The following is a 26,591-nucleotide window of genomic DNA, read 5'->3' on the forward strand; positions in this document are numbered from 1 at the left end:
CTCTTTTCAAGACTGGAAAGAATGACTCAAGTCGTGATCTCTGCAGCAGCTGAGTGAAGATGGTGTGTAAGGGAAGGCAAATTTCCAGGGACACTCATTATACCAAACAATTCTACCTAGTGGCAGTTTTCCTAAGATTGACATTAGGCAATGTTTTTAACACCACCACCTTTTTGAAATTATAGACATAATCTTTAGAATTTTCATGACTACTGCTTGAAGTTAAAAGGGGAAACAGCATTTTGCTCTTTAGTGATGAACAAATCCCATAGAAGGAATATATAACGCAGTTACAACTAATTTGTAAATAGAGCGCTGAATTTTGTTTCTCTGCTTATCTATGACCTCATGTGAAGTGGAAGATGATACACAAATGATAAGCATTTTGTATGGGATATAATCCAATATTTGGGATGTAACATCAGACATTAGTCATACTCTTCCACATTGTCCCCTTTTAAAATGTAATTGGACTTTCTGTTTGCTTAGCTAAAGAAGAAAACAGAAGTAGTATTGACACCATGAAGTCAATTATCAAAAAAAAATAAACTAAATAAAAAAGAATCTGCTAAACCCTCATTTAAAGAAAGAAGCGCATGCCATTAACATGGACACTGAATTGTTCTGACTGGATCTCTCACCACTTATGTGGGAAAATCATGTTAACTAAGGAATGGTGAAGTAATAATGTTCAAATGCTGATTTGCTATTAAGGGATTTTGGGATTCTTTTCCGCTTCAGGGTCAGTACGACTTCGAGGTGGCAAAAATGAGTTTGAAGGCACAGTGGAAATCTATGCGAATGGAGTTTGGGGCACAGTGTGTAGCAGCCACTGGGATGATTCTGATGCATCAGTCATTTGTCACCAGCTGCAGCAGGGGTGAGTTCGCCCATCCTTGACCCGATCAGGCTGCTAATATTTGCAAATAATGGTGGGCACCCGTCACTGCTGTGGAAAGATGACATCTTCCTTCCTTCTCATGTCCCTTATTCTCCCTTTTCACAAGAGTTATAAAGAAAGGGCCACATGTGGAAGGAATGCTAACCAGAAAATATGCAAATGCTAAGTGGCCAAAAGTCAAAAGCATCTTTTGCTCTTTGTCTTTAACATTAATTGTTTAGTCCTAGGAAATAAAGAATTTGATTCTGAGAATTGTAATTTCTCAGTAGCTCATGCAGCCCTAGACTGCTGTCATTTGCATTTAACTGTCTACTTTTAGCCATCCACAGCTTACATCTTTTTGTGCGTGAAGAAGGCGGTGTTTACCTGTGCTTCCATCCCGAAATGGGTAAGGGGTGATGTCCAGGCCTGGGGGTTCTGTGCTGAGGAGGTCCTGCTAGAGAATGGCTGCTTTCATCAGCCCCAGCAGTGCCCTGCAGTGACCGTGGGCTTCTTGGCTGCTCCAAGCGCTCTCTGTGAAACAGTCTGTCCGCTCCAACTTCCAACAGCCCTGGCACCTTTATGCCAATTGCCAGGGGATTTCACCAGGAGCAGAAGGCTCCATTTCGGAACACAAGGTTTTGCTTTTGTGGTTGCTCTTATTGTTCTGTTTTTGTGTCTCATTTATTTTTTTTCTAAGTACACATGCCAGATGTTTTTCTTGGCCTTTATCTCTAGAGATCTTTAGAAAGTGTGGAAAATATCTTGTTTTGAATAGACAGGTCCAAAAGACTGAAAGAAAATTTTGCAGTTTACAAATATTTTGGACTAATAATCAGTGAGTGGTAATATCTAATATGATGATAGAAATGAAAAGGTTAATCAACTGCAGTCAGACCAGTAAGACATTTAATCTGCCCGCCTCCTCCTGTCTTCCCACTAGGAAGCTTTGCAAACGGAACTTCAGGTAAGGGGATCTGATTACTCTGATTACTTATATTATCTCTTAGTTGTCCTTTTATTTGATTATTGTTATTAATAATCTCTACACCCAAAATAAGGCTTGAATTCACGACCCGGAGATCAAGAGTTGCATGTTCTTCTAACTGAGCCAGCCAGGTGCCCCTCAGTAGTCCATTTTGTAAAAAAGAATTGTACAATTAGATCAGAGCAGCTCAGAATTATTGCTATTAAGACATGTTCATATTTTTCTTAAATGTTTATTTGAGAGAGAGAGAGAGAGAGCACAAGTGCCCGTGAGCGGGAGAGGGGCAGACAGAAAGGGAGAGAGAGAATCCCAAGCAGGCTCCATGCTGTCAGCACAGAGTCCAAAGTGGGGGCTTGATCCCACGAACTGTGAGATCATGACCTGTGCTGAAACCAAGAGTCAGTCACTTAACTAACTGAGCCACCCAGGTGCCCTAAGACATATTCATGTTTTTGATATATCCCGAATGTTTACTGTTTGGGTTGATGGAAGCTGTTGTATGGAGACAGTTCTAGAGATTACCCTGTTAATCAGATAAGCATTTAATCTTTTTAAAATTTAATATCAATTTCTAAATATTAGAAGTTACTTATAAAAGATGTAGATCAGGTGAGTTAAAGCAGAGCCCATCTGCATGTTATTATTTTATTCATTGGTTTCAAAGTCTTGCTAGCAAATACTATATATAAGGCTTTAAAAATTATGAATGATCACCTCTCTTGATATTATCTTGCTTACATGTAGTAATAATAATCATTTTGAAAATGCTGGCCTAAAATATTAGAGTAGGAAAGAAACTTTAAGCATCCAGACCCCTCCTTTTATACATCAGAAAGCAGAGCTTACAGAAACGTGCAGCTTAGAGTAATTTGCAGCTGAGTCCAGACTAGAATCCAAGTCTCACGGAGCCACACGACACACTTCTACAAAATCACCAGGCTTTTCCTTAATATCTGTAGTATTTACCCATTTTCCCCTAAAATTAGCTATAGGTAGTAAAGGCACATGCATACCATTAGTCCTGTAAGATTGATTAAAAAGACTCATAAGTAATCAACCCAAATTTTGATCTTCTGAGTTTTGACTTGCTTGAAACTTATGTAGTTTTTTTTTCTTTGTTTTTCTTTTCCTTCCACATCCATCTTTATTGATTTCTTCGATTTTTAAAAATCTAAATAATTTGACAAAAAAAATTCACCTGTATTTGATAAACCTAACCTCAATCATTGTATTTCCAGAGGAAAAGGAGTAGCAAAACAAACCCCGTTTTCTGGACTGGGCCTTATTCCCATTTATTGGAGCAATGTCCGTTGCCGAGGAGATGAAGAAAATATACTGCTTTGTGAAAAAGACATCTGGCAGGGTGGGGTGTGTCCTCAGAAGATGGCAGCTGCTGTCACATGTAGCTTTTCCCATGGTAAAAAAAAAAAGCCTCTTTTTTTTACTTTCATTATGTTTTCAACAAAATTCCAGATGATAAAATTGTCTTCGTTAAACCATTTCCTAAAAGAGTTTAAATACAGACATAAGCCTGAATCATTATTTTTTATAGTCAAATAGTCTTCAGTTAGGAGTGCGTCTAACATTCTGAATTCCATTTGACTTTCAAATGGTATCTCACTTTTAGTGTGTTTTCTCTTTTCTCTAATTTGTTTACAGAAATATTATATATGAAACATTTATTTTGCTAATGGAAAATCATGATAGAATCAAGATGGAAAATCATCTTGAAATCAAATATAGAATACAGAAACCACAACAAAATATTGTCACTATATTTATAGGATAGAATATCATCATGGTACCATTATTCTCCTTTGAGTTGTAGACAGCACATTCCATAATATGGATAACTGCCTTGGATAAAGGCTCCTTCCATGCACCACACCCTCGTCATGAGATGATGAACTATATGGTTTCAGTACACAAAAATATGCATATATTCATATGAACATAAGTAAAGGACGGACTAGCTGCTTTTCATGACGGCTGATGGGTTTTCTGGGGATCATATTTTAATTTTTTTTAACGTTTATTTTTGAGAGAGATACAGAGTGTAAGCAGGGGAAGGGCAGAGAAAGAGGGAGACACAATCTGAAGCAGGCTCCAGGTTCCAAGGTGTCCGCACAGAACTGGATGCGGGGCTTGAACTCACAAACCGTGAGATCATGACCTGAGCTGATGTTGGATGGTTAACCAACTGAGCCACCGACATGCCCCTGGGGATCATGTTTTAATGATCTGACAAGCACACAGAAAATCATTTGAAAGAGCATTCAGTGAGGTAGTTGACTGTCACAGCACATTGTCACAGCATCCCTTCTTGCATTCTCCTTGGAGACGGAAGCATGATCAGATATCCCAGGTCCTAAAAAGCTAGCAGCCAGCCCAGGGCATTGGTTTCTGTTGGAGTACAAATATCAGGGGGAGAGTGGAAGAATTTCTCACCACAAAAAAAAAACAGAGTCTCAATTTAAAGTAATTCCTATGAATTGGCTGGGAGAACCATTTGGAAGATAGGGGACAGGTATGTGCTCAGAGAACCACAGTTCTTTTTTGAGTGGGCCAGGTGGTGCGTGTTAAATCTTGGTGTTTTGTAAATTTTTCCTTTTCTTCCTTTGATTCTCCACTTTTGGGTAATGCTGCTTTGGGCAGTGCATCTTTATGCATTGCTGCCTCAAGGATGATGTAAATTGGGCTCAATAATGCACTGCTTTTTGTAGATTATTACTTGTACTTTATGTTCAACCTGATTGGTAGAATGTTTAAAATTTTTCAAATAGTGAAGTAAATAATATGTTGAAAACTAATTATTTTTCTTTCAGGATATCTATCTACTTAAGAAAATTCCTTCTTCTCTCTGTCATCTATCCACCTGTTTATAGTCAGACTGCAAAGATAAATTTAAGGTCATTTATAAGCATCTATAAAAATGTAGGAGGTTGAGATAAGTTAGCAGTGAGAGTGAAAAAAGATCCAATGAGAATGAGAAAGGCTCAAATCAGCAAACACTGAGTCTACTTCAAGGCACAGTGATAGACCGTAAATATACTTTTTTTAGTTTGCAAATTACATTTAGTGTTTTGTCACCTAGTCTTTGTTGCTTTTCCAACACTTCCTAAGTAGGAGATTGGGTAGCAGTATTGGGTATAGGAAGTAGTAATCTTAATGAACATGTCTGGGAGTTTTATTTATCCATAAGTTAAACATGAGTCAACTAACTCATTGAATTCTCTTTCAAATGATTTTCTGTGTGCTTGTCGGGAGGATGTGGGATGTTGATGTCATTTGGTCTTTGAGTTTTTTTAATATTTTCACAATTACTTATACAGCCAGAAAAATGCCCACATGCTTTAAAATAAAACATGAAAACACACAAAATAAGGTAATATGCCATATGGTTCTGGGTTGTAGGTGATTTTAAGTTTCCTCTTAAAAATTTTTGTTTTTCTGTTATCTCCAAGCTTACCACAGTGGCAGGGGGAGGGGAGGCAGGGGAGAATATAATAACTTAAAAAACTTATACATTTTTCCATCATTTTTTTCTATGTTTTCCAAGCTTTTTAAAGGAAAAATAAACATAATATGCAAATTTAAGTTTCTTACCACCAGTCAGCCATCAATTAATTATAAGAAGCTAGTATACAATATTGAGAACATGTATATTTATTAAAACTATCTTTATCCTTTTATAAATTATAAGTACTAGTTGATTTATATAAATGAGCTATATTCTAAAGATCAGAATGAGTAAATGTAAATATTCACTGGTCTGAATCTGTGCTGCAAAACTCAAGTATGATATTTGAATATAAATATGAATATCCCAATACCGTTTACAGACAGCTGCTTACACTATGGAGGAATTAGAAGACTGTTTCATGTGGATAAATGATTAACATTTGGCAAAAGCTGCAATTAAATTTCTGAATAGGGGCCCAGCCTATTCTGAACCTTTTACCATATTACATCCTTTATTCTAGAAAAATTATCCTGGCTTACTATTTCCCAAACACATTCACCTTTGTGCTTCTTTGTGCTTTTGCTCATCCTGTTCATTTTTCCTGAAATGCACTTACCCCATCTCTGACTTTTGAAATCCCATCCATCCACCTTGGCCCTCTTCAGATAACAGCTTCTTCAGAAGAGATTCCCAGACTACCTTGCTTCTGAATCCCTACAGGTTCCTGATGATCTCTTCTCTCTACTCACTTTGTTCATGTCCTTAGGTAGTGAACTTCGTGAAGGTGGGGTCTGTCTAGTGCTCCTGTGAATGCCCTGCAGCCCTGCAGGTGCCTAATATCTGTTTGTTAAACAGAACTGAGTGAATGAATATTGCTAATTATTTTTCCATGTTTGGGATATTCTTTCTAGGTTTTTAGCTATCACTTTTCAGCCAGTCAGCCCACAGATATTCATTATGTGCCTTCTGTATGCCGGGAACCTGAGATACCCAGGTGAAAGAGAAAGGCACTATCTCTGTCCTCAGTTCTAGCTGTTAGGAGGCAGACAGTTGACATGTAAACCAATAAATCAATGATAATTTTAGATAAAGTAAATACTCAGAAGGCAATATAGTGAAAAGTACCTTAAGGTATTTCATTAGCTAGGGTAGCTAGGGCAGGCCTTCTAAGCAAAGGACAATTCAGAGCTGAAAACTGAAGGACACAGCCAGGGGAGGATCTGTGGGAACATTATTTCAAGCAGAAGAATCAGGAAGTGTACACACCCTAAGGTGGGAGTCAACTTCGAGTGTTTTGAGGATAGAAGGATGAGGGCATCATACATATACCCTGGTGAAGGAGGCCAAGAGTAGAGAGTGATATTCAGGATAATGACAAGGGCTAGATCAGGGCACTGTGGACCATAATAAGGAATTTGCAATGAGAAACCTTTGGTAGTTCTTAGAAAATGAATATGAACTGATTCATATCCAAATGAATTCTCAATATTGTTTTTTACAGGTATTGGCCATAATGTTCACTACCTTGCTATAATGAGTTAGGTGTTAACTTCAACTTGATTTCTGCAAATATAAAAAAAGAGACCTGGGTGGCTCAGTCAGTTAAACAACCTGACTCTTTTTTTTTTTTTAAATTTTTTTTTTTTAACGTTTATTTATTTTTGAGACAGAGAGAGACAAAGCATGAACGGGGGAGGGTCAGAGAGAGGGAGACACAGAATCTGAAACAGGCTCCAGGCTCTGAGCTGTCAGCACAGAGCCCGACGCAGGGCTCGAACTCACGGACTACGAGATCACGACCCAAGCAGAAGTCGGCCGCCCAACCGACTGAGCCACCCAGGCGCCCCAAGCAACCTGACTCTTGATTTCAGCTCAGGTCGTGACCCCAGATGGCGGGATCATGGGATTGAGCCCCATGTCGGGCTCTGCACTGAGTGTGGAGCCTGCTTGAGATTCTCTCTCTCCCTCTGCCCCTTGTTCTCTCTTTCTAAAATAATAAAAAAAATTACATGTTGGTAATGCTCAAGTCACTGTAAATTAAAAAATCAGTGTCACTACTACAATATCATTAAAATCAAATGTGTTTCCAGTAAACTACAGTTTTGAGTGTTTTTTTTCTGGTTTCTGAGGTTGTTGGGGGAAAAGTGAATTTAGACTACTTCCTCTTTTCTTTTAAATATTTTTTTTTAAAGTAATCTCTACACTAAGCGTGGAGCTCAAACTCACAACTCCGAGACCGAGAGTTGCTGGCTCTTCTGACTGAGTCAGCTGGGCACCCCTAGACTACTTCCTCTTAAGAGCTATTTAAATGAACATAATTCAATTTGGAGTACTTTTTTTAATTTATATATATATTTTTTTTCTTAAGTAAGTCTACCCCCAATATGGGGGATTGAACTCACATGAATGGGGGATTCAACTCAGGGTTGAACTCACAACCCTGAGATCAAGAGTTGCATGCTAGGTGCCCCCAGTTTGGAATATTTTAATTGATGAAGAATAACATAACACATAATACACGTGCATGTGTATGTCCAAATCACTGAAGTGGCTTAATAAGTATGATTTAATTACTGAGAATGGCAAATAAATAGAATATATCTAATCTTATCAGTCAATGTTGATATGTTGGCCTAATTAATTTGTTTCTAATCTCACGCGGAACAGGCCCAGCGTTTCCCGTCATACGCCTCGTGGGTGGGAGCAGCGCCCGGGAAGGCCGAGTGGAGCTCTACCATGCTGGTCAGTGGGGGACTGTCTGTGATGACCAGTGGGATGAAGCAGATGCAGAAGTGATCTGCAGGCAGCTGGGCCTGAGGTTTGTTTTTATTCTTGTTTTTAAATTTTGGAATCTGTTATTTCCATACCCAGAGGCAGGTGCCATGTATTTAAATTGCACATTTCCTCAGAGGAATAGAAAAAGCCACCTGGTGATCTTTGTACTAGGCTGTAGGCTCCCTGAAGAAAATTTATGTGTCCTTATAGGTCTCCCTGTCTGTGTCTGAATCCAATTGATTTTATATCCCTAAGAATCTCAGCCTTTTACTACTGTTCATTAGTGGCCTTTACATTGCTCCTAGGTAATAACCAGCATCCTCAGTCACAGCAACTTACCGAAGTCATCTCATGAAACTGGTTGTTAGGCTTTGACTGAAGTTCGGTTCTTCTCCCCAAATATTATCTAAACTTTTGACTTTGCTTTCTTATTTGTTATGTATGTGCTTAGAACAAAGGATGTTTATTAATGTGCAAAGAAAATAATTCCCACAGAAGGTGTGGAAATGAATGAAGCATATACAATAAAAACAGCAGTATGAAAATCAACATACCATGTTGCCCAAGTTGTGATTATTCTGCAATAGCATGCTGTAATTTTGGATATTTAATCTGTTTTTCTTTAGTGATTCTGAACATTGGTTTCACAAGCCTAAAAATTTCAAAATTGATATTTTACTTCAAGTTTGTAAATTTTTTCATTTAGCACTTTGTGGGTGGTAGTGATGGGGGAGGCCTCTTGAGATCAAAGCTTCTCTGTTCATGTATCATATTTTTTTCAATTAAGCATAATCCTTGACAGTGAAGCATGATTTTTGAAACTTAAACCATTTATACTCATTTGTTTTGCAATTGATCCCCCTCTTTTTCAAAACTCTGTGTTTATATTGAAGCAATTTAAAGGAAAATATTGACATCTTAACATTTTCCCTTCTTAAAAGTATGTATCTCTTAAAAGTAAGACCACTGTGCTACATGGCCAAATCAACATTATCACAACTAATATAATTGGTAATCATTCTTAACATTGCCTAATACCACACACATTCAGTTTCCCGTGGTTCTCTCACAATGTCCTTGACCAACAGTTTATCTTAAGCAGAATTTAGTCCACGATCATGAAGTGCATCTGGATGTTGTGTACCTGAAGTCTCTTTGAATCTAGAACAGCCTCTTGTTATTCATGACACTGACTTGCGGAAGAGACAGAACCAGTTGTTCTGGGGAATGTCCTACCTTCTGGATTTGTCTCATTTCTTCTTGCTGGTGTCATTTAGTTTACTCCTCTGGCTCTTGTAATTCCTGAAATAGGAGGCTAGATCCAAATGCTTGATTAGATCAAAGCAAGTATTTTGTCCAGGAACCATCAAAAGGGATGTGTTCTCCTCTTGCATCACAGAACAACCAGGGGTCTTCCCCACTGCTGAGGCTAAGCTTGAGCACGAGCACTGGGTTAAGGTGTCATTGGTCCAGTCCTTCAGTGAAGATACATAGTCCCCCTGTAACCAATTCTGGGACCTACCCGCTATTTCACCATTTATGTGTGGGAAGGGAACAACATGGCAAATCCTGTGTCTCTGGGTCTTATAATGATCAGTTTACTGTTAAGTTTACTGGTGTTAAGTTTACTGGTATGATCCTTTTCTTTGGGCAGGTCAGAAATAGGGCCAACTAGTTCCCTTTGAGAAAACTGCTATTAATCATTAAATTTTGAGACTAGGTTTTAAAAGTGTCCAGGTGTTGTTGGAGTCAACACAGCATAAAATTATCAGCATGTGCCCTGTTCTCAAAACAACCTGGATTTGAGTCCTACATCTGGAGATGAGAAGAGTTATAGAATATCTCTTGGTCAGATTCCCTCATCTATAACATATCTCCTTACATATTGGGGCTGTTGTCTAACACAGGTACTAGAGCAGTTAGCACACGTAACAAGTATATAATATACATCAGCTATCAAGGTCAGTCACATTAGGGACCGTTATAGTTGAAAGATATTATTATTATTTTTTAAAATGTTTATTTATTTTTGAGAGAGAGAGACAGAATACGAGTGGGGCAGGGCAGAGAGAGAGGGAGACCCAGAAGCCAAAGCAGGCTCCTGGCTCTGAGCTGTCAGCACTGAGCCCAACACAGGGCTTGAACTCACTAACTATGAGATCATGATTGTATGCTCGACTGGACGGAGCCACCCAGGCGCCCCTAGTTGAAAGATATTATTAACATTCAAAGTGAACCAAGTATTTGGTGGCAAGATTATCAAACACTATTTTTCTATGCAGAACTTCTATTTAGTTAGCTGTTTTATGAATTAAAATATGAATTTCATATTTTAAAACATTCTATGGTCTGTATGTGTATATTTACTGGGCTATCGGTTGTGTAATCATTGGTGTACTAATTGATTTTCATGTTAGTTACTAAAAAACTTACATCTTTGCAAAAAATTTTAAGAACGTTAACGGTATAGTAATAGCATATTTAACATTACCAGTTGCAGTATGGATTACTCTGTATTTAAGCTATAAAGCTTTTTAATTATTAATATATTTCTCTGGGGAAGAGGCAGGTTTTATTGCTTAGAAAAATGCAAAAAAATTTCACAGACACACTGTGAATGTTAATTATATTTACAGTCATAGAAATGACCCTAAAAATTTATGTTGAAATGTACAATTTTCTTGAGAGCCAAAAAGTTTTTTTCACTTACATTTTTTCACATTACATTAAACAGGGACCATTTTGACAAACAATAGTCTATTGCATAGAAAAAATGTAGAGATGGAATCACCAGGAAGACTATATTAGCATTGAACGCATGTGAGGGTCACGTGTTTATATCTTTCTTGAGCATTAGCTTATTGCTATATTTTTTAAAAATGTTGATTTATTTATTTTGAGAAAGAGAGTGCAAGCGAGGGAGGAGCAGAGAAGAGGAAGAAAGAGAATCTGAAGCAGACTCCCTGCTGTCAGTGCAGAGCCCAACGTGGGCCTTGATCCTACAACCTTGAGGTCATAACCTGAACCGAAATCAAGAGTCGGATGTTTAACCCACTGAGCCAGGCGCCCCTTATTGCTTTGTTTTGTATGAGAAGATTCATGTTTAGAAAAGTAAAAGAAAGGAAAAATATGTCCCGATATACAAGGCAGCAAAACTCCTCCACAAGCCTAGGCAACAAGCAACAATTCAGCTTGGTAGACATTTGTTTTTATTGTAAGTACTCTGAGGCCCTGAGCTGATATTGTTTGCTGGATTTCTTTCACTTGATTTAATAATTACCTCATAAGCTTCCATTAAAGCAGTGTTCTGCAACAGTGCTTCCTTTAGAATCTGTTTTGCTTACTTAATGGCACAGCCCTCTCAGATGAAATAGTTTTTAATGGCACATGGTTGATAACAGCGTAATTGTTGCTTGTCTGGATTTATGATTTTTTCCTAAGCAAATTTTATCTCAGTCTTATTTGTTTGTTGAATTCCCAGAGGGAAACTACATCATGCCTCCCTGGAGTGGTAGTTACAATTTCTTTGCGAGACGCTGTTTTTGTTGACTTTCATCTTTTAATGGTGTCTGTAGAGTTTTTGGAGCTGGCAAGCTTCCTAAATACAAAAGAAATTACTGTACTTTTGATACTTCAATTTGATTAACTCAGAGCTTGGAGAAAGATGAGGAACAGGAAAGGAGGCAGCCAGATGTCAGAAAGTTGACTTGAGAATGCATATGTACACAGTGAAGTTTCAGGTGGAGACATTTTAATCAGAATTCCTTTTGTGCAGTTAAAGTTAAAACATTTCCTGTGTCTTTCAAAACCCTTAAAAGCATATCTTAGAACTATGACATCATATTTTATTGTGTGGATATGCCATAATTTACATAGGAATTTAAAAATTATGAACACATCTTTCTTAGGGTTTTATTTTATTTATTTATTTTTTTGGCTATGAAATTATCTAGAGAACAATTTTATTGAGTGATCAGAATAAAAATCTGGTACAAATTGCTTTTAAAAAATACTTCTTTCCTTTTTTTTATTTTACTGTTCATTAATTTTTTCACATTTTATAGATTTTGCCATAAAGATAAACTTCGTACAGGGAGTAATTGAGCAGGAGAGAGACCTTGTCTGGCAGAAGAGGAAATTAGTCCCTCTGTGATTACCTGAAGCCCCAAAGTCATACTGTTAAATGAGAACCAGAATCTTGAGACTTATGGTTTCCACTGTAGAATTTTTTTCTTTCATGTTATAGTATTTGCAAAATAGCCAGGTGTTATTAAGAATAAATACCAATATAGACCTGAAAGAAATAGGGAAGTCAAGAGATAAAGGTAAATTGTAGGGAGAAAATGATGATGACACATTTTAGATAGACTACATTTGAGGTGCCATAGATACCTCATTGAGAATGCCCCCCCCAGAGGCTGTAAGATAGCAAAATGTTTCAGAGTTAGCTCTGTTTTAGCCAGACAAGTTTTACTATCCAGTGGTGGTATAATGCTGGGCAAATCATTTAATTTCTGGGCCTCAGTTTCCTCATCTGTATATGGGGATCATAATATGGGGTTGTAGGGAGGATTAAATGAGTTAATACATATAAAGCTGTTAGACCAGTGCCTGGCATGCAGTAAGCATTCAGTGTACATCAAATATCACTATTGGAAAGGCAGGGGATTTGTTCTCCAGAGAGAAACCTAGGATATTGATCATTAAAGACGAGGTTTTTCACTCAGGTTATAAGTGTCACACACTGATATTTGAAGTGAAAGGACTAATCTTTCATAACCTAACAAACAATAATCTTGCACAATAGAATTGCCTGACTCTATTTTGCATCTACTCAAAGTAGTAACTATGTTCAAGCCTGGGGATTGAATTAGTTAGATGGTGCTATTTATTTGGTCTTTTTCTATGAAAACAAACTTCACACAAATACAATCAGATTAGCTAAATAGATTTAAGAATGTTTTGGATAAGGATCAGAGGTAGAATCAATTTAGTGTTTATTGGGCATTGCTGTTATGTAGGTCAAATAGCTTTACAGAAAAAAAAAACAAACCTTGATTTATTAAATCAATGTATTATATTAGAGCACCCCTATTCCACAAATTTATTCTGTGGTCAGAGGGTAAGAAAGTGGGCCACACTGGAAATTTTACTACAAATGAACTGCTGGGGGTTGGTGTGGGAATAATTTCCGTAAGGGAAGGACAAAGAACACACAGCTTTATCAAATTCACGTGGCAATTATTTGACTTTAACAGTCCATGAGTTTTATGTTGCTTTTCCCAATATTGCCCAATCTCTGTAAAAGCAGAGTCATCAGCTTCTTTGATGTTCCCTAAAAGCCAGCACAGTCGAGGACACCAGGAAATACTATGGGCTCTGAAGGAATATGTGTATATGTAAAATTATCTTCTTAATTTTAATAAACTCGAAAATGAGCCAGAAAAACCTAGTCTGTGTTGCATTATAGTTTCCTGGTTCACATTTTTGTTGTTGTCATCAGATTTATTCAATTTTTTCTGACTAGTTTATTTCAATTAAACATTTTGTGATCATTAAAGTAATATTTATAAATAATGGAAAATATGTAAATATATAAGGAAGATCATAAAACACCCAGGTAGTGTTTTTTTTTTAACGTTTATTTATTTTGAGACAGAGAGAGAGCATGAACAGGGGAGGGGCATAGAAAGAGGGAGACACAGTATCTGAAACAGGCTCCGGGCTCTGAGCTGTCAGCACAGAGCCCGACGCAGGGCTTGAACTCACGGACTGTGAGATCATGACCTGAGCTGAAGTCGGACACTCAACCTACCGAGCCACCCAGGCGCCCCCCAAGTAGTGTTTTAAGAGAGCATTTTATCATAGATGACTTTCCCCAGAGTCATGACTAGGGGGTTATTCCTCTGTATCTTGTGTTCTCCCTTAAGGAAGGGATGCAGTTCAGAGGCAATTAATCAGGCCTTTTGTTTTTCCCTAGGACCTCTATCACATGATCTTTAACATATTTGAAACACAATGTATTTCAGTTACTCTGCCCAGCCTATCTTGAATCACTCCCAGCTAATCATTAATTTAGGGTTGGTTTTGGGGGGGGGGGGGTAGGGAATAAAAAGACTTTAGTCTGTAACCTTTTAGCCTAAATATTGTACAAAAAATGATACTAATCTTTTAAATCTCTAAAAATATATGTTAGCTAAGAATGCATTCCTGTTGTCTTAATTTGACCATTACCTGACCATTTGACCTGTCATTTGTTCAGTAGCCATGAATATTTCTTCTGTGAATAGCCTGATCTTCTCCCTTCCCCTACTTTATGTTGGTTGTTTTGTCTTTCATTATAATGTAATTATAACATTATTACTAATTTCTAGGAGTTCTTTTCTTTGATTGCTGTTATATATTACAAATATTTCTTCCTGCTTGTTGGTTTGCCTTTTGACTATGATTATGGTGTGTTTTGCTATACAGTATTTAAATTTATATGTGGTTAAATTACACTTTTTTTTTTCTGACTTTTGGGTTTCTTATCTTGCTCAGGAAATCCTCTTTGTCCCAAGGTGATGTTATTCTTATACTATGGTCTTTATTTTATTCTAGTGACTTCTTAACCTTCCTTTCTCCTATCTTTCTTTCTTTCTTTCTTTCTTTCTTTACTTTTAATGTTTCTTTTTTTTTTTTGAGAGAGAGAGAGAGAGATAGAGAGAGAGAGAGAGAGAGAGAGAGAGAGAATGAGTTGGGGAGGGGCAGAGAGAGAGGGGGACAGAGGATCTGAAGTGGGCTCTGTGCTGACAGCAGAAAGCCCGATATGGGTCTCTAACCCATGAACCATGAGATCATGACCTGAGCCAAATCAGACACTTAAATGACTGAACCACCCAGGTGCCTCCTTCCTTCCTTCCTTCCTTCCTTCCTTCCTTCCTTCCTCTTCTTTCTTTCTTTCTTTCTTTCTTTCTTTCTTTCTTTCTTTCTTTCAATATTTACCTCTTTAAACCCTCTGAAATTTATGTTTTGCTTCTGAGTTGGGATCAAATTTTATATTCTTCCATATTTTATATTCTTCCATATTCCTTATAGCACCTAATCCTGGCTCAGTGAATTGTACCCATTGAAATTTTCTTCGGTAGATCTTTTTCTTTCCTGGCATTTATCCCAGGGCAATGATCCAAGGAGGCTGTTAATCTGCCTTTCTCCAAAGCTTTCCTATCTGGCTTCCCCATGACCTTCATCAGTCATCCTGTCTCCTCTGCCTGTGTTCTCCAACTTTCAGTGTTCTCTACATCAGCTTTCATATTTGCTTTCATTAATCTCTTTCCTTTAGAGCAAGGGTCAACAAACTTTTCCTGTGAAGGGCCAGATAGTAAGTACTTTAGACTTCGCAACTACTCAACTGTGCCTTTGTAGTACAAAGGCGGCCATAGATAGTAAGTTGGGAATGAGTGTGGCTTTGTTCCAAAAAACCTTATTTCTGGACAGTCCAATTTGAATTTCATATGGCCTTCCCATGTCAAAAACTATATTCTTGATTTGATTTTACCTCAACCATTTATAAAGTGTAAAAACCACTTTTCACTCCTGGCCATATAAAAACAGGTGGTGTGCTGAATTTACCCCTTGGGTGGGAGTTTGCTGATCTCTGCTCAGGAGCCACAGCAAGGGATCAGATTCTTTGCTTTCATCCTGGACTGTCCCTGTTAAAAAAGGTGCCGCAGGTCTCAGGAATGCATCTCTAAGCACCTCCCTTCTTTGAACCAAACTTAGTAAATATATTAACATATTTAAAATAATACATTTCAGTTATTCAGGCTTCCAAATTCTGGACTAACTCACCATCAGTACATGACTTTAGAGTTATTTTCAGTGGGTATTACACTGTTCCCATGTTCAATTCCGTATGAATGTTATATGAAAATCTTTTCTTTTGGAAGGCGGTATCTACTCTACTATGGGCAACTTAAAACATTTTAATTTATTCACAGCCTTAGAGACTACTATTACAAGATCATTTGGGTATAGAATATATTTTTCTGGGAGCATAAATGCTATCTTTAGAAAAAAATTTTTTTTTGGTTACTACAATTGTTTTGGTAAAATGCCTTACGTGCACTAAAAGGCTTGAAATTTTTGGCCTCCGATTATCTGTGTCTCTGCCACAAGAATCCCAAGTTGAGTGATGTAAGTCATAGCTTAATGATCTTTTGGGCCATCATCTTACGGTCCTTAAAAAAAAACAACATAGACTTGTCCAATATCTTACAGGCTACAGATTACTTCCATAAGTAATTTTTTTTAATGATTTCAAAACAAATTAATTAATTAATTAAAACATGTTGCAACCTTAAAACTAAAAAAAATGTTAAGATTTTCATTGATTCAACCCTGCCCTGACTCTACCTTTGGGGAGCAGGGAGAACAAAAACTATGCTGTTTGTTTAAACCAAATGCCAAATGGTTTTTAGATAAGTTGCTTAGCAGTGAAAAATATGCTCTTCATCAACCATGAAGGGGAAGCTTCTTGAAAGTGCCAGATTGGGAAAGGTACCAACATTTATTCAGTTCCTACTTTGCATTAGTTTAATTCTTATAACCCTGCAAGGGAACATTTATCATCCCTATGTTCAAAAGAAGCATTTCAGGCCTGGAAGGTTTTTGTAACTTCTCCGGGGCAGCTTACGTTGGTAAAAATAGAGCCCAGATTTGAATCTGAAGGCCTGTCTCCACATCTGCTTTTCTTCTTCAAAGATTCAGCTTGGAAAGAATAAGCTTTTTGACATGGTCAGTAATACATGAACATGTATATGTGTGTCCATATTACACTCTTCTGTGGGCACATAGACATACATTGAAACAACTGAAAACTTCATTTAAAAAAATCCTATTAATTGAGCATTTATTCCTTCTTTCCAGAAGAGTAGATATGGCTTTTTGTTCTGCCATATGTATCCCCTAGCAAAACAAATTCACTCACCAAGTTGTATCATTTGATAATTTCATTTGTGTTAGGATTATTTTTTTTCCTTTCACATTTGTCTGATTAGCTCTAGATATTAATATTTAATATTTGTTGGGGCAGTCTTCTTAGAGGCTACTGTATGACAAATATCAGGTAGTGACTCAAGTGTCAGGATTCTAAATTTAAAAATTTTAACTCCACCAAAATATGCTGCATAAGCTACCTATTTTTCCTTTCCTCCAGCTTTCTTAACACCTCTTCCTATAAACATTCCTTTATCTTTCCCCTTGCAGAATCTCTGGATATTAAACAGGAAGTGGGTCAAGTGATAATGGAACAAGTATTTGCTTTAATGGTATTTAAAAAGCTTAACTTTATTAATACCTTTAATAAAGGGTATTAAAGGGTTTAACTTTCAGATGTTTGGGGGTTTTCCTTATTGTTTAATTAATTAATTAATTAATTTTAAGTTTATTTATTTATTTATTTTGAAAGAGAGAGAGAGAGAGAGAGAGCATGAGCAGGGCAGGGGGCAGAGAGAGGAAAGAGAGAGAATCCCAAGCAGGCTCTGCACTGTCAGAGTGGAGCCTAGTGCGGGGCTTGATCTCACGAATCATGAGATCACGACCTGAGCAGAAACCAAGAATTGGATACTTAACCAACTGAGCCACCTAGCCACCCCTTGGGTTTGTTTTAGACACGTTCTCTTAAAAGAAACTTCCATGGTATCTAGATTAGTCAAATAAGCTCTTCTTTAACCATGAAGTTGATTATCTAAAACTTTGCCATTGCTGGGGTATTATATACATTTAGCAAACTTTTTTTTCCCTTCAATATATTTTGGTTTAAATTCTCAAGGTAGTTATAATGCTGTGAGAAAAAGGCAACTAAAATAATGGGGAATAACCACGAATATAAATGCTCTACTCTAAAAATTAAAAGGCTAAAAGGTGTTGAAATTGCAATTTCTGAAGTTATTAATCATTTTGATAGTCAATCATGATCATTTTGAGTGAAATCTGACGTTCTAGAATGTGGTATCACTTTGAATTGTGGCAGAAGTAAATTTAGTACAAATAAATTTGAGTGAAGAGATGTTTTAGTTAGAAATATGTTTGGTTGTGAGTAACAGAGAACTGAAAATAACAGTGGCTTAAGCAAGATAAGAGTTTATTTCTCTCTCAAGAGAACAGAGATAGCCAGCTCAAGGCTCGTATGGTGGTTCCACAATCATCAGGGCCCAGGCTCTTTCTTGCTTGTAGTTCTGTCATTCTTAACATAGCACCTCATGGACCAATATAGCTTCTCAAGCTCTAGCCATCACCTCTGCCTTGCAGTCAGCAGAAAGGAGAGAGTGGAACAAAGATACTTCCTGGAAGTGATATAGGACAACACTTCTACTTAAATATGATTGGTCAAAACTTAGTCATCTAAGATGGGTACAGAGTTTGAGTTTGGGATGATTAAAGAGTTCTGGAGATGAGTGGTGGTAGTGGTAATAGTTGCACAAGAATGAGAATGTGCTTAGTACACTTAAAAATGGTTGGGGCGCCTGGGTGGCTCAGTCGGTTGAGCGTCCTTCAGCTCAGGTCACGATCTCGTGGTCCGTGAGTTCGAGCCCCGTGTCGGGCTCTGGGCTTATGGCTCAGAGCCTGGAGCCTGCTTCCGATTCTGTGTCTCCCTCTCTCTCTGCCCCTCCCCGTTCATGCTCTGTCTTTCTCTGTCTCAAAAATAAATAAAAAAAACATTTAAAAAAATTTAAAAATGGTTATAAAGTGGTAAATGTTATGCTCTGTGTATTTTAAAACAAACAGTCATCTGGAAGGAGAAGAGGCTGGGAAATGTGGTCTTCACTCAGGATAGCCATTGCCCTCCTAAAAATCTGTGGTTCCATTTCTAGTGAAGAAAAGGAGAGTAAATATTGGGAGATAACTAGCAGTCTAAAACATTTGTGAGGCCGGGACGCCTGGGTGGCTCAGTTGGTTAAGCGTCCAACTTCGGCTCAGGTCAGCCCATGTTGGGCTCTGTGCTGACAGCTCAGAGCCTGAAGCCTGCTTCAGGATTCTGTGTCTCCCTGTCTCTCTGCCCTTCCCCTGCTCGTGTTTTGTCTCCCTTTCTTTCTCAAAAATAAACAAACATTTAAAAAAAAATTTAAAACATTCGTGATGGCAAAAAATATAAAGAGTAACAAATGAACAAGAAGGAAAGAAATACAGCTAGTCATATATGACCTATGAGAGTGAATTGGTAAGGGGAAGTATGGATTAATCATAAATATGCCTTTACTGGGGTAAAAGAAATTATGTCAAACTAACTTTTAATGTCTAATCCAGAATTCTTATGTTTGTTCAGTGGCATTGCCAAAGCATGGAACCAGGCATATTTTGGGGAAGGCTCTGGTCCAATAATGTTGGATGAGGTACGCTGTACTGGGAATGAGCTTTCTATTGAACAATGTCCAAAGAGTTCCTGGGGAGAGCATAACTGTGACCATAAAGAAGATGCTGGAGTGTCCTGTACCCCTCTGACAGGTAAGAATTTCACCCCATTAATCTACCATCTCTTGCCCGCACCACCATCTGGGCTTACCTTTTTTTCTCTTCAATTTAAGATAATATAAATGAGCATGCAAATAAATCCTACAAATAAAACTAAAAAACAAAAACAAAAACAAAAACCCAAATGAACACAAGCTGTGTATTAAAATGGTATGTTCTTATCCATAAATATTTCTGAATTTGTCACCCTAAAGCTATACAGTCCTAAAAATACAATTTTGTTGCAATATATAATGAAATAATCAAATCCAATAATCAAAATCAGTGTGCAATGATAAATTTCATATACTAGGTATATATTTAGTTCCTTTATCTATTGACCTGCCTTGTCTCAGAATACATTCCTAACTGGTGAAACCATATTGATGGGATTGTCGGGTAAAGCACACTAGTAAAGGAACCAACTTAACTTGCCGGTGCTCACCTCTCCAACTGTTCCAAATCGCAGCATGCTGGTTAGGATGTGTTATAAGAAGGGCATGTCTGAGTACAAATAAGTGCATTTGCATATGTACTTACATGTTTTGTGGGAAGAAGGGGGAAAGGGACAGACAAGAAGTTGGGTCATCACAAATCCATTGTTTCTATGGTAAAAAGAACTTGAAGAAAATAAGTGGGGTTTGTAATCTTTCTTTAAAAAATGAAAATAAAGGGGCGCCTGGGTGGCGCAGTCGGTTAAGCGTCCGACTTCAGCCAGGTCACGATCTTACGGTCCGTGAGTTCGAGCCCCGCATCAGGCTCTGGGCTGATGGCTCAGAGCCTGGAGCCTGTTTCCGATTCTGTGTCTCCCTCTCTCTCTGCCCCTCCCCCGTTCATGCTCTGTCTCTCTCTGTCCCAAAAATAAATAAAAACGTTGAAAAAAAAATTTGTAAAAAAAAAAAATGAAAATAAAAACTTTGGAGGACCCATGAAATGCTGAAGTTATACCTTTTTATTTATATATTTCTATACATGCTGTTGTTTTTATTAGCAGAATAACATGTGTATATACAATAGAAATATAAAATTTATACCAGATTTTAAGCCAGAGCACATCATCTCTTTGGGTCTCCATTTCCTCCTCTTTCAAATGAGTGTAATTTTGTAGTGTTACTGTGATGGTCAAATGAGGTAAAATGTGTAGCAGTGTTTTGCAGACTGTAAAGTATTACATTAATAAGTGTGTTGCTAAGAGACCATTTACTTTACAGATCCCAGAGATTAATGAAAAGTATCACCTTTACCCAGGATTATTTATATGTTTCATTTGGGGATGTTTGGATTATCTTGCATGGAAATGGCTTTTAAATCTACTTTTGGGGGGATAAATGTATTATATATCTGCTACGCAGCTCTTAACAGGGTTTTCTGGGAATTAATTATTCATTGAACTCATAAGCTTCAAATTCAGATCTGTATTATCAATAAAAGAACACAAGTGAGACGTGTACCCCAGTTTTTATAATTTATGAATGCCTAAGGAATAATAAATGCATTGACACGATAGATCACACTTTAACCAGAATAGCTTTTTCTGTCTTCGTATTTCAGTACTTTTTTCATTTGCAGTTAAAATTTTGAACCATTTCCAAGTTTCGATGTTTTCTTATTTTTTAAGTTTAAATGACTAATTTTCTCATACTTCTGGAGATTGAAGCTATAGGAAATTTCCCAAATATTATTTAATCTGGAGAAATCTAAATAACGAGTTTGGAATTATATCAGAGTATATTTTTCTGATCAGAAATTAGAAGTGCAAATAAGGAGAAAAGAATATTTTGTTAGGACAAATATATGTTATGTCATACTTCAGAAACAGTCCAATGACAGATCACTGAGCAGTCTTGAAATAAGTTAAACAAAAGGCCTAGAGAGAGAGGTGATAATTTTAGTGAAATTAAAATGTTCCTTTTTTGATAAGTGGTTTGCTCAGTCTCTGTGTCTCCTTCTTACCACAGATGGGGTCATCAGACTTGGAGGTGGTAAAGGCAGCCATGAGGGTCGCCTGGAGGTGTATTACAGGGGACGGTGGGGGACTGTCTGCGATGATGGTTGGACTGAGCTGAATACATATGTGGTTTGCCGACAACTGGGATTTAAGTAAGGTCCATTGATATGATGCAGCTCAATGCAAGTTACATTTTTTAAATTCTCATTTTACAATCCTTACTTATAATTTCTATCATACTAACAGTGCATGTTCTCTATCATCTGTCTACCTACCTACCTGCCTATTCACCTATCTATATATGGAGTAACTATAAAAAATAAAAATTAAAAAAAAAACATTTTCTGTGATGACAAATAACCATGTCTTGTTTTTATCTCATTACCTTTCCTGTCACCACCCCTCTTCTTGAGTAATTGATTGGAGCCATCGGTGACTTTTAGGTTTTCTTTGTGTCCATTCAAGTAAGACTGTATGCTTTGAATGCTCGACTTTCTTCTGACGCATCACTGCTATTAGATGTTCTTAGTTCTGACATCATTGTGTCTAAAATTGCAGGCAAGCCCAGTGTCAATCCCTTGCTTAAATGTGATGATAATTATCACTTTTATTTGAGAAAAACAGCCTTCTTGTCATGAGATGACCTTTAGAACTCACCCTTGACCTTACTCTCTTAAAAGCTAGTATCACACTCTAGGCAATATATTTCATGTCACACACATAATGCATTCCAGAGTAGAGATTTCAGTTGGTCTGCAAATGATGCCTTTTAGCTAATATTTGAATGAAGCCTATGAATGCCCATTCTTTCTTGTTTTTCATATTTCTGGGTCATGCTTGAATTAATTCTCAGGCTTGGAAAAATTGGCAAAATTATTTCATGCTTGAGACAGAGCTAATTGCATATACTCATTAAACCTTAAAAATATACTTTCATCCAAGCTAGGTATGATCGTGTTTAAACATATTTTTTAAATTTGTCAAAGTAATGTAAAATATTGGATTTTAGAAAATAAAAATTAAAAACTACACCTAATTTTTCCATTCTTAAACCATTATTATTATAATTTGTGTGTATAATTTTATAACAACTTTAATAGTAAGTACATGCATTTTCTATCCATATTTCTTACCTTTATAGTACTACAGTCATAATTTTTAATGATAACATAATGTCCATTGAATATTCATGTCATAATTTACTTAATATTTAGGTCAATTTAATTTTTCCTGTTATAACTAATGGTATCATGAAGATATAAATACATATTATCGCCCAATATTTTGAATTTTCATGGACAGTGCAGTTATAATTATTGGGTTGAGGGGTATGATGTACAAACCAAATAAATATTAATGCTTAATTAATAAGAATTATTTAATAAATACTATTTCATCTTTAAGTGAATGTTAGACCTGAGAACTGCATTCTATTTTCACAGATTTAGAAAGATTCATAAATATTATTAGTCACTATCTTCATATTTTTCCTTATTAATAAAAACAACAGAATGAGACTTAGTGTTTCTATTTTATTAATTTTGTTTTGCAAATATATTCAATTTTTCTTGTATATACAGAGAATCAGAATTTAATGGTTCAAAAAATATTCTCACTAATATTTGTTAACAGTTCTATAAGATTGTGTTGGAAGGTAAAATAGGCATGTACCACATGTACTTTTGGTTTACAGGAGAATTTCTAAAGCAGAATACCATTTTGGGATGAGGAATGGGTGAACTCTAAGTTTCTTTGCACAAATAAAAGGCCAAAGTAAAATGACGTCTTGTCATCTGTTCTATAGTTGATATGGACAGACAGCAATCAGAATGATGCATTATTTGGATAAATGGTATAAGTTGAAAGTGGTAGCAATATGAGATTTAGGATAATTTTTTTTCTAGCTCAGATTTGATTAGTCAGCAAAGTAGGGGAAATCTTAGAATAATTAATTAAAAGCTGCACTGTTTTAATCTATTAAAATGTTCATCTTCTTAGATAAATGTATCAAATATGTGCAAAGGAAAATAACTGGGAAAATTCATGCCAGAAAGATCTCTTTATATTCTTTGTACAGAAATAATGAAAGCATTCAGTGAGGGAAGTGATTGACATAAAATTTTAAGAGTAAGAGTTTAATTACATAGACTCTTAGGCCTGAAAGGCACCTTAAATAGTTTTTAGCTCAGTGATTTCTGGAGATTTGGATTTTACAGAACAAAGAAAGTAAAATTGGTGAAGGATGAATGACTTAGTTACCAATTTTTTTTTTCTTGCAGATTTTACCTAGTTCTATAATGTATATATTTATTATAATTTTTTGTAGTGCATTGTTATAATTAAGGTCAATTGGAACACAAAGATAATTTCTAAAAAATTTAAAAATCAGATTTATGTAACCTTATGAAAAACTAAGAACATTGCTATTATTCGATTTTTATGGCCGAAATCCAAGCAAGCCTCATGATGGAGTGGGTGTAGTGTTTGAGGAATCACTGAACTAATATACACAGTTTTATTTTGGAAGGGATGATACCAAAGAGGTCTAGAGAAGGTGATGAAATGAGGTGGCTCTTCAGAGCTGAAACAAGACAACTGTTCTGGTTTTATGGTTCATGATATTATTTCCATTGTCAGAAATTGGAGTTCTATCTTGTTTTGCATTCTCTTTCATGAGTTAATTATCCATTAGGTACCTGTTGAATCAATCAAAAATTTTCATGTGATCAAAATGTGTGCTGGAGTGAACACTGCTCTAAGAACTGTGTCCTTAAGATAGGAGAAAGAGCAAATATCCTCCAGAGTCGTGATGCTTAATTAGGTTGTTTGTTTTTATGTTTTGTGGTTACTTGACACAAGAGACAGCAGTTCCATGCACAACGTTTATTTTATTGCCACAGATATGGCAAACAAGCCTCTGCAAACCACTTTGAAGAAAGCACAGGGCCCATATGGTTGGATGATGTCAGCTGCTCCGGAAAGGAAACAAGTTTCACTCAGTGTTCCCGGAGGCAGTGGGGAAAGCATGACTGCAGCCATCGGGAAGATGTTGGTATCACCTGCTACCCTGGGGGCAATGGACACAGACTATCACTGGGTGAGGATTGGCCACAGCTTTTGAGTATCCATAATTCAATAGCCCATGCACCTCTATCCACTGGTCCGGCATGTGAAACATTTCTCAGCTTTGGCTTTTTTAAGTCAGTTTTCTAAAAATGCTCTAAATCAACTTTTGAGTCTCTCCACCAATGTTATAAAATTTTTGCTCCTAAAGTTACTGTTCTTTACCTAGAAGCTTACATTTCTCACTAAAAATCTTTATAGTCACATGGATCTGAAATATTGAGTGAAGAAGCTATAATGTCTGTTGCCCTATTCATCGGTCCCCTATTCTGATTCTCATTCATCTTGAATTCTAAGGAAAAATTGGGGACAGGATTTTAAAAAATCGGAACAAAACAATAGCTCTCTCTCCTATGATTTATTTCTTCTTTAGGTCCAAGGCCTTGTCAGTCATTGGTCACCAGCCATTCATTGCTGTGTCCTAACCTAGATCTTTCAAATTTCTCAGTGGGTTCCTAAGTGGATTCACTGGAGAAAATAGTCAATCCATCTTTTTAAGGTACCCTGTTACTCTAGAAACCCATCAGTGTCTTATACTGTTCCCCAGTTCCAAATTTCTCTAGACTTCTGATTGGATAAAAGGTAAGTAGCTCATCTAATAGTCTGGATATATTTATGGATAAAGATCCTTTTGTGAGCAGAGAGCACGTACATGTCCTTGACAGATTTAATTAACATCTGACTATTCTTAACATCTTAACATCTTTTGAGGATGGCAGAATAAATATGAATGGATAAGACACAGGGAGATATTAAAAAGACTTGTCAAGACACTACCATGGCTCTATTATATATCCAAACACATATTTTTTGGTGAATAGATGTTAAAATAATCCCAAGTGGTCTTTACTTTTCACCTCAGAGTTGAATCAACCCCTTTTGTATCCTTCTGTTTTGAGACTGTGAAGCTTAAATCTTCACATTATAAAATAACATAACTTGTTGAATCTCACAGTATTAACTGTATTGTATATTTAAGTTTGTCAAAGTACATAGTTGATTCCTCCTTGTACTCTAAACTGTGAGAACTCACTGCACTAATCTAGCATTATATCAAGTAGAAATACAATATTTTACTCTATCCCTTAGAAGCCATACTTCCAACTTTGCTTTTCATTTGTCCTCTTCTCTTAATCCATTCTTCTTCTGGGGGATTGTAATCCTCCCAGGATTATGTGATGAAAGATTGTATGTGGTTGGGGAGATAGAACCTATTTGCTAAGGGGTGCCTGGGTGGCTCAGTCGGTTGAATGTCCAACTTCAGCTCAGGTCATGATATCAGGATTTGTGGGTTCAGGCTTTGTGCTGACAGTGGAAAGCACAGCGGAGCATGCTCTGGATTCTCTGTCTCCCTCTCTCTCTGACCCTCCCCTGCTTGTGTGCTCTCTCACAAAAATAAACATAAAATTTTTTTTAATTAAAAAAAAAACAAAAACGTTTGCTAGAAATGTATACCCTTAGCCCTAGATAGTAGGTGTTTCGATCATGGAGTGATGTATTCAGGCACGTTATTCATCAGTATTCCAGGCGATGAACTACTATAAATATTATACAAAATATGATAATCTGAGTTATCTGAAGGACCGTGTGGTTAAATACATGCATATGGTTAGGCAACTAATCTCTTCAGTTACCCTGAAAATCTTTAATTCTAGGATTCTAGACATATTTTTTAAAAATTTAAAAAGCTGAGGATGATAATTATTAATAAAATATGTGATCATTATTGTAAATGTCTTGAGTCCTAATTTCAGTAATACATTTATTAACTATTCATTTGTCTGAAGAGCATTATGTCTGAGCCAAATATACTTTTAGAAGAGAATCATATTACCATTTATCCATCCAAAGAGATTATTATTTTCCCACTTATCAAAAAGGACTACATATTTAAAACAGAAGCTTAGAGAAGGAAATCATGGAA

At 36.6% G+C, this 26,591-nt stretch overlaps 1 protein-coding gene across 4 annotated transcripts in view; it reads left to right on the forward strand.

Annotated features, from left to right (window-relative positions):
• PRSS12 (serine protease 12) overlaps positions 1-26,591 on the forward strand; it is a 74,194-nt gene that overhangs the window by 12,336 nt on the left and 35,267 nt on the right. For 3 of the 4 annotated variants that reach the window (XM_047855594.1, XM_047855592.1, XM_047855591.1), the window contains exons 2-7: positions 742-880; positions 3,107-3,285; positions 7,999-8,149; positions 19,412-19,590; positions 21,555-21,696; positions 24,445-24,641. In XM_047855594.1, coding sequence (XP_047711550.1) covers positions 742-880; positions 3,107-3,285; positions 7,999-8,149; positions 19,412-19,590; positions 21,555-21,696; positions 24,445-24,641 — 987 coding nt within the window. The remainder of the gene's footprint in view (positions 1-741; positions 881-3,106; positions 3,286-7,998; positions 8,150-19,411; positions 19,591-21,554; positions 21,697-24,444; positions 24,642-26,591) is intronic. The other variant, XM_047855593.1, reaches the window with a different exon arrangement.

Source organism: Prionailurus viverrinus, chromosome B1 (genome assembly GCF_022837055.1).
Source record: "Prionailurus viverrinus isolate Anna chromosome B1, UM_Priviv_1.0, whole genome shotgun sequence".
NCBI lineage: Eukaryota > Metazoa > Chordata > Mammalia > Carnivora > Felidae > Prionailurus > Prionailurus viverrinus.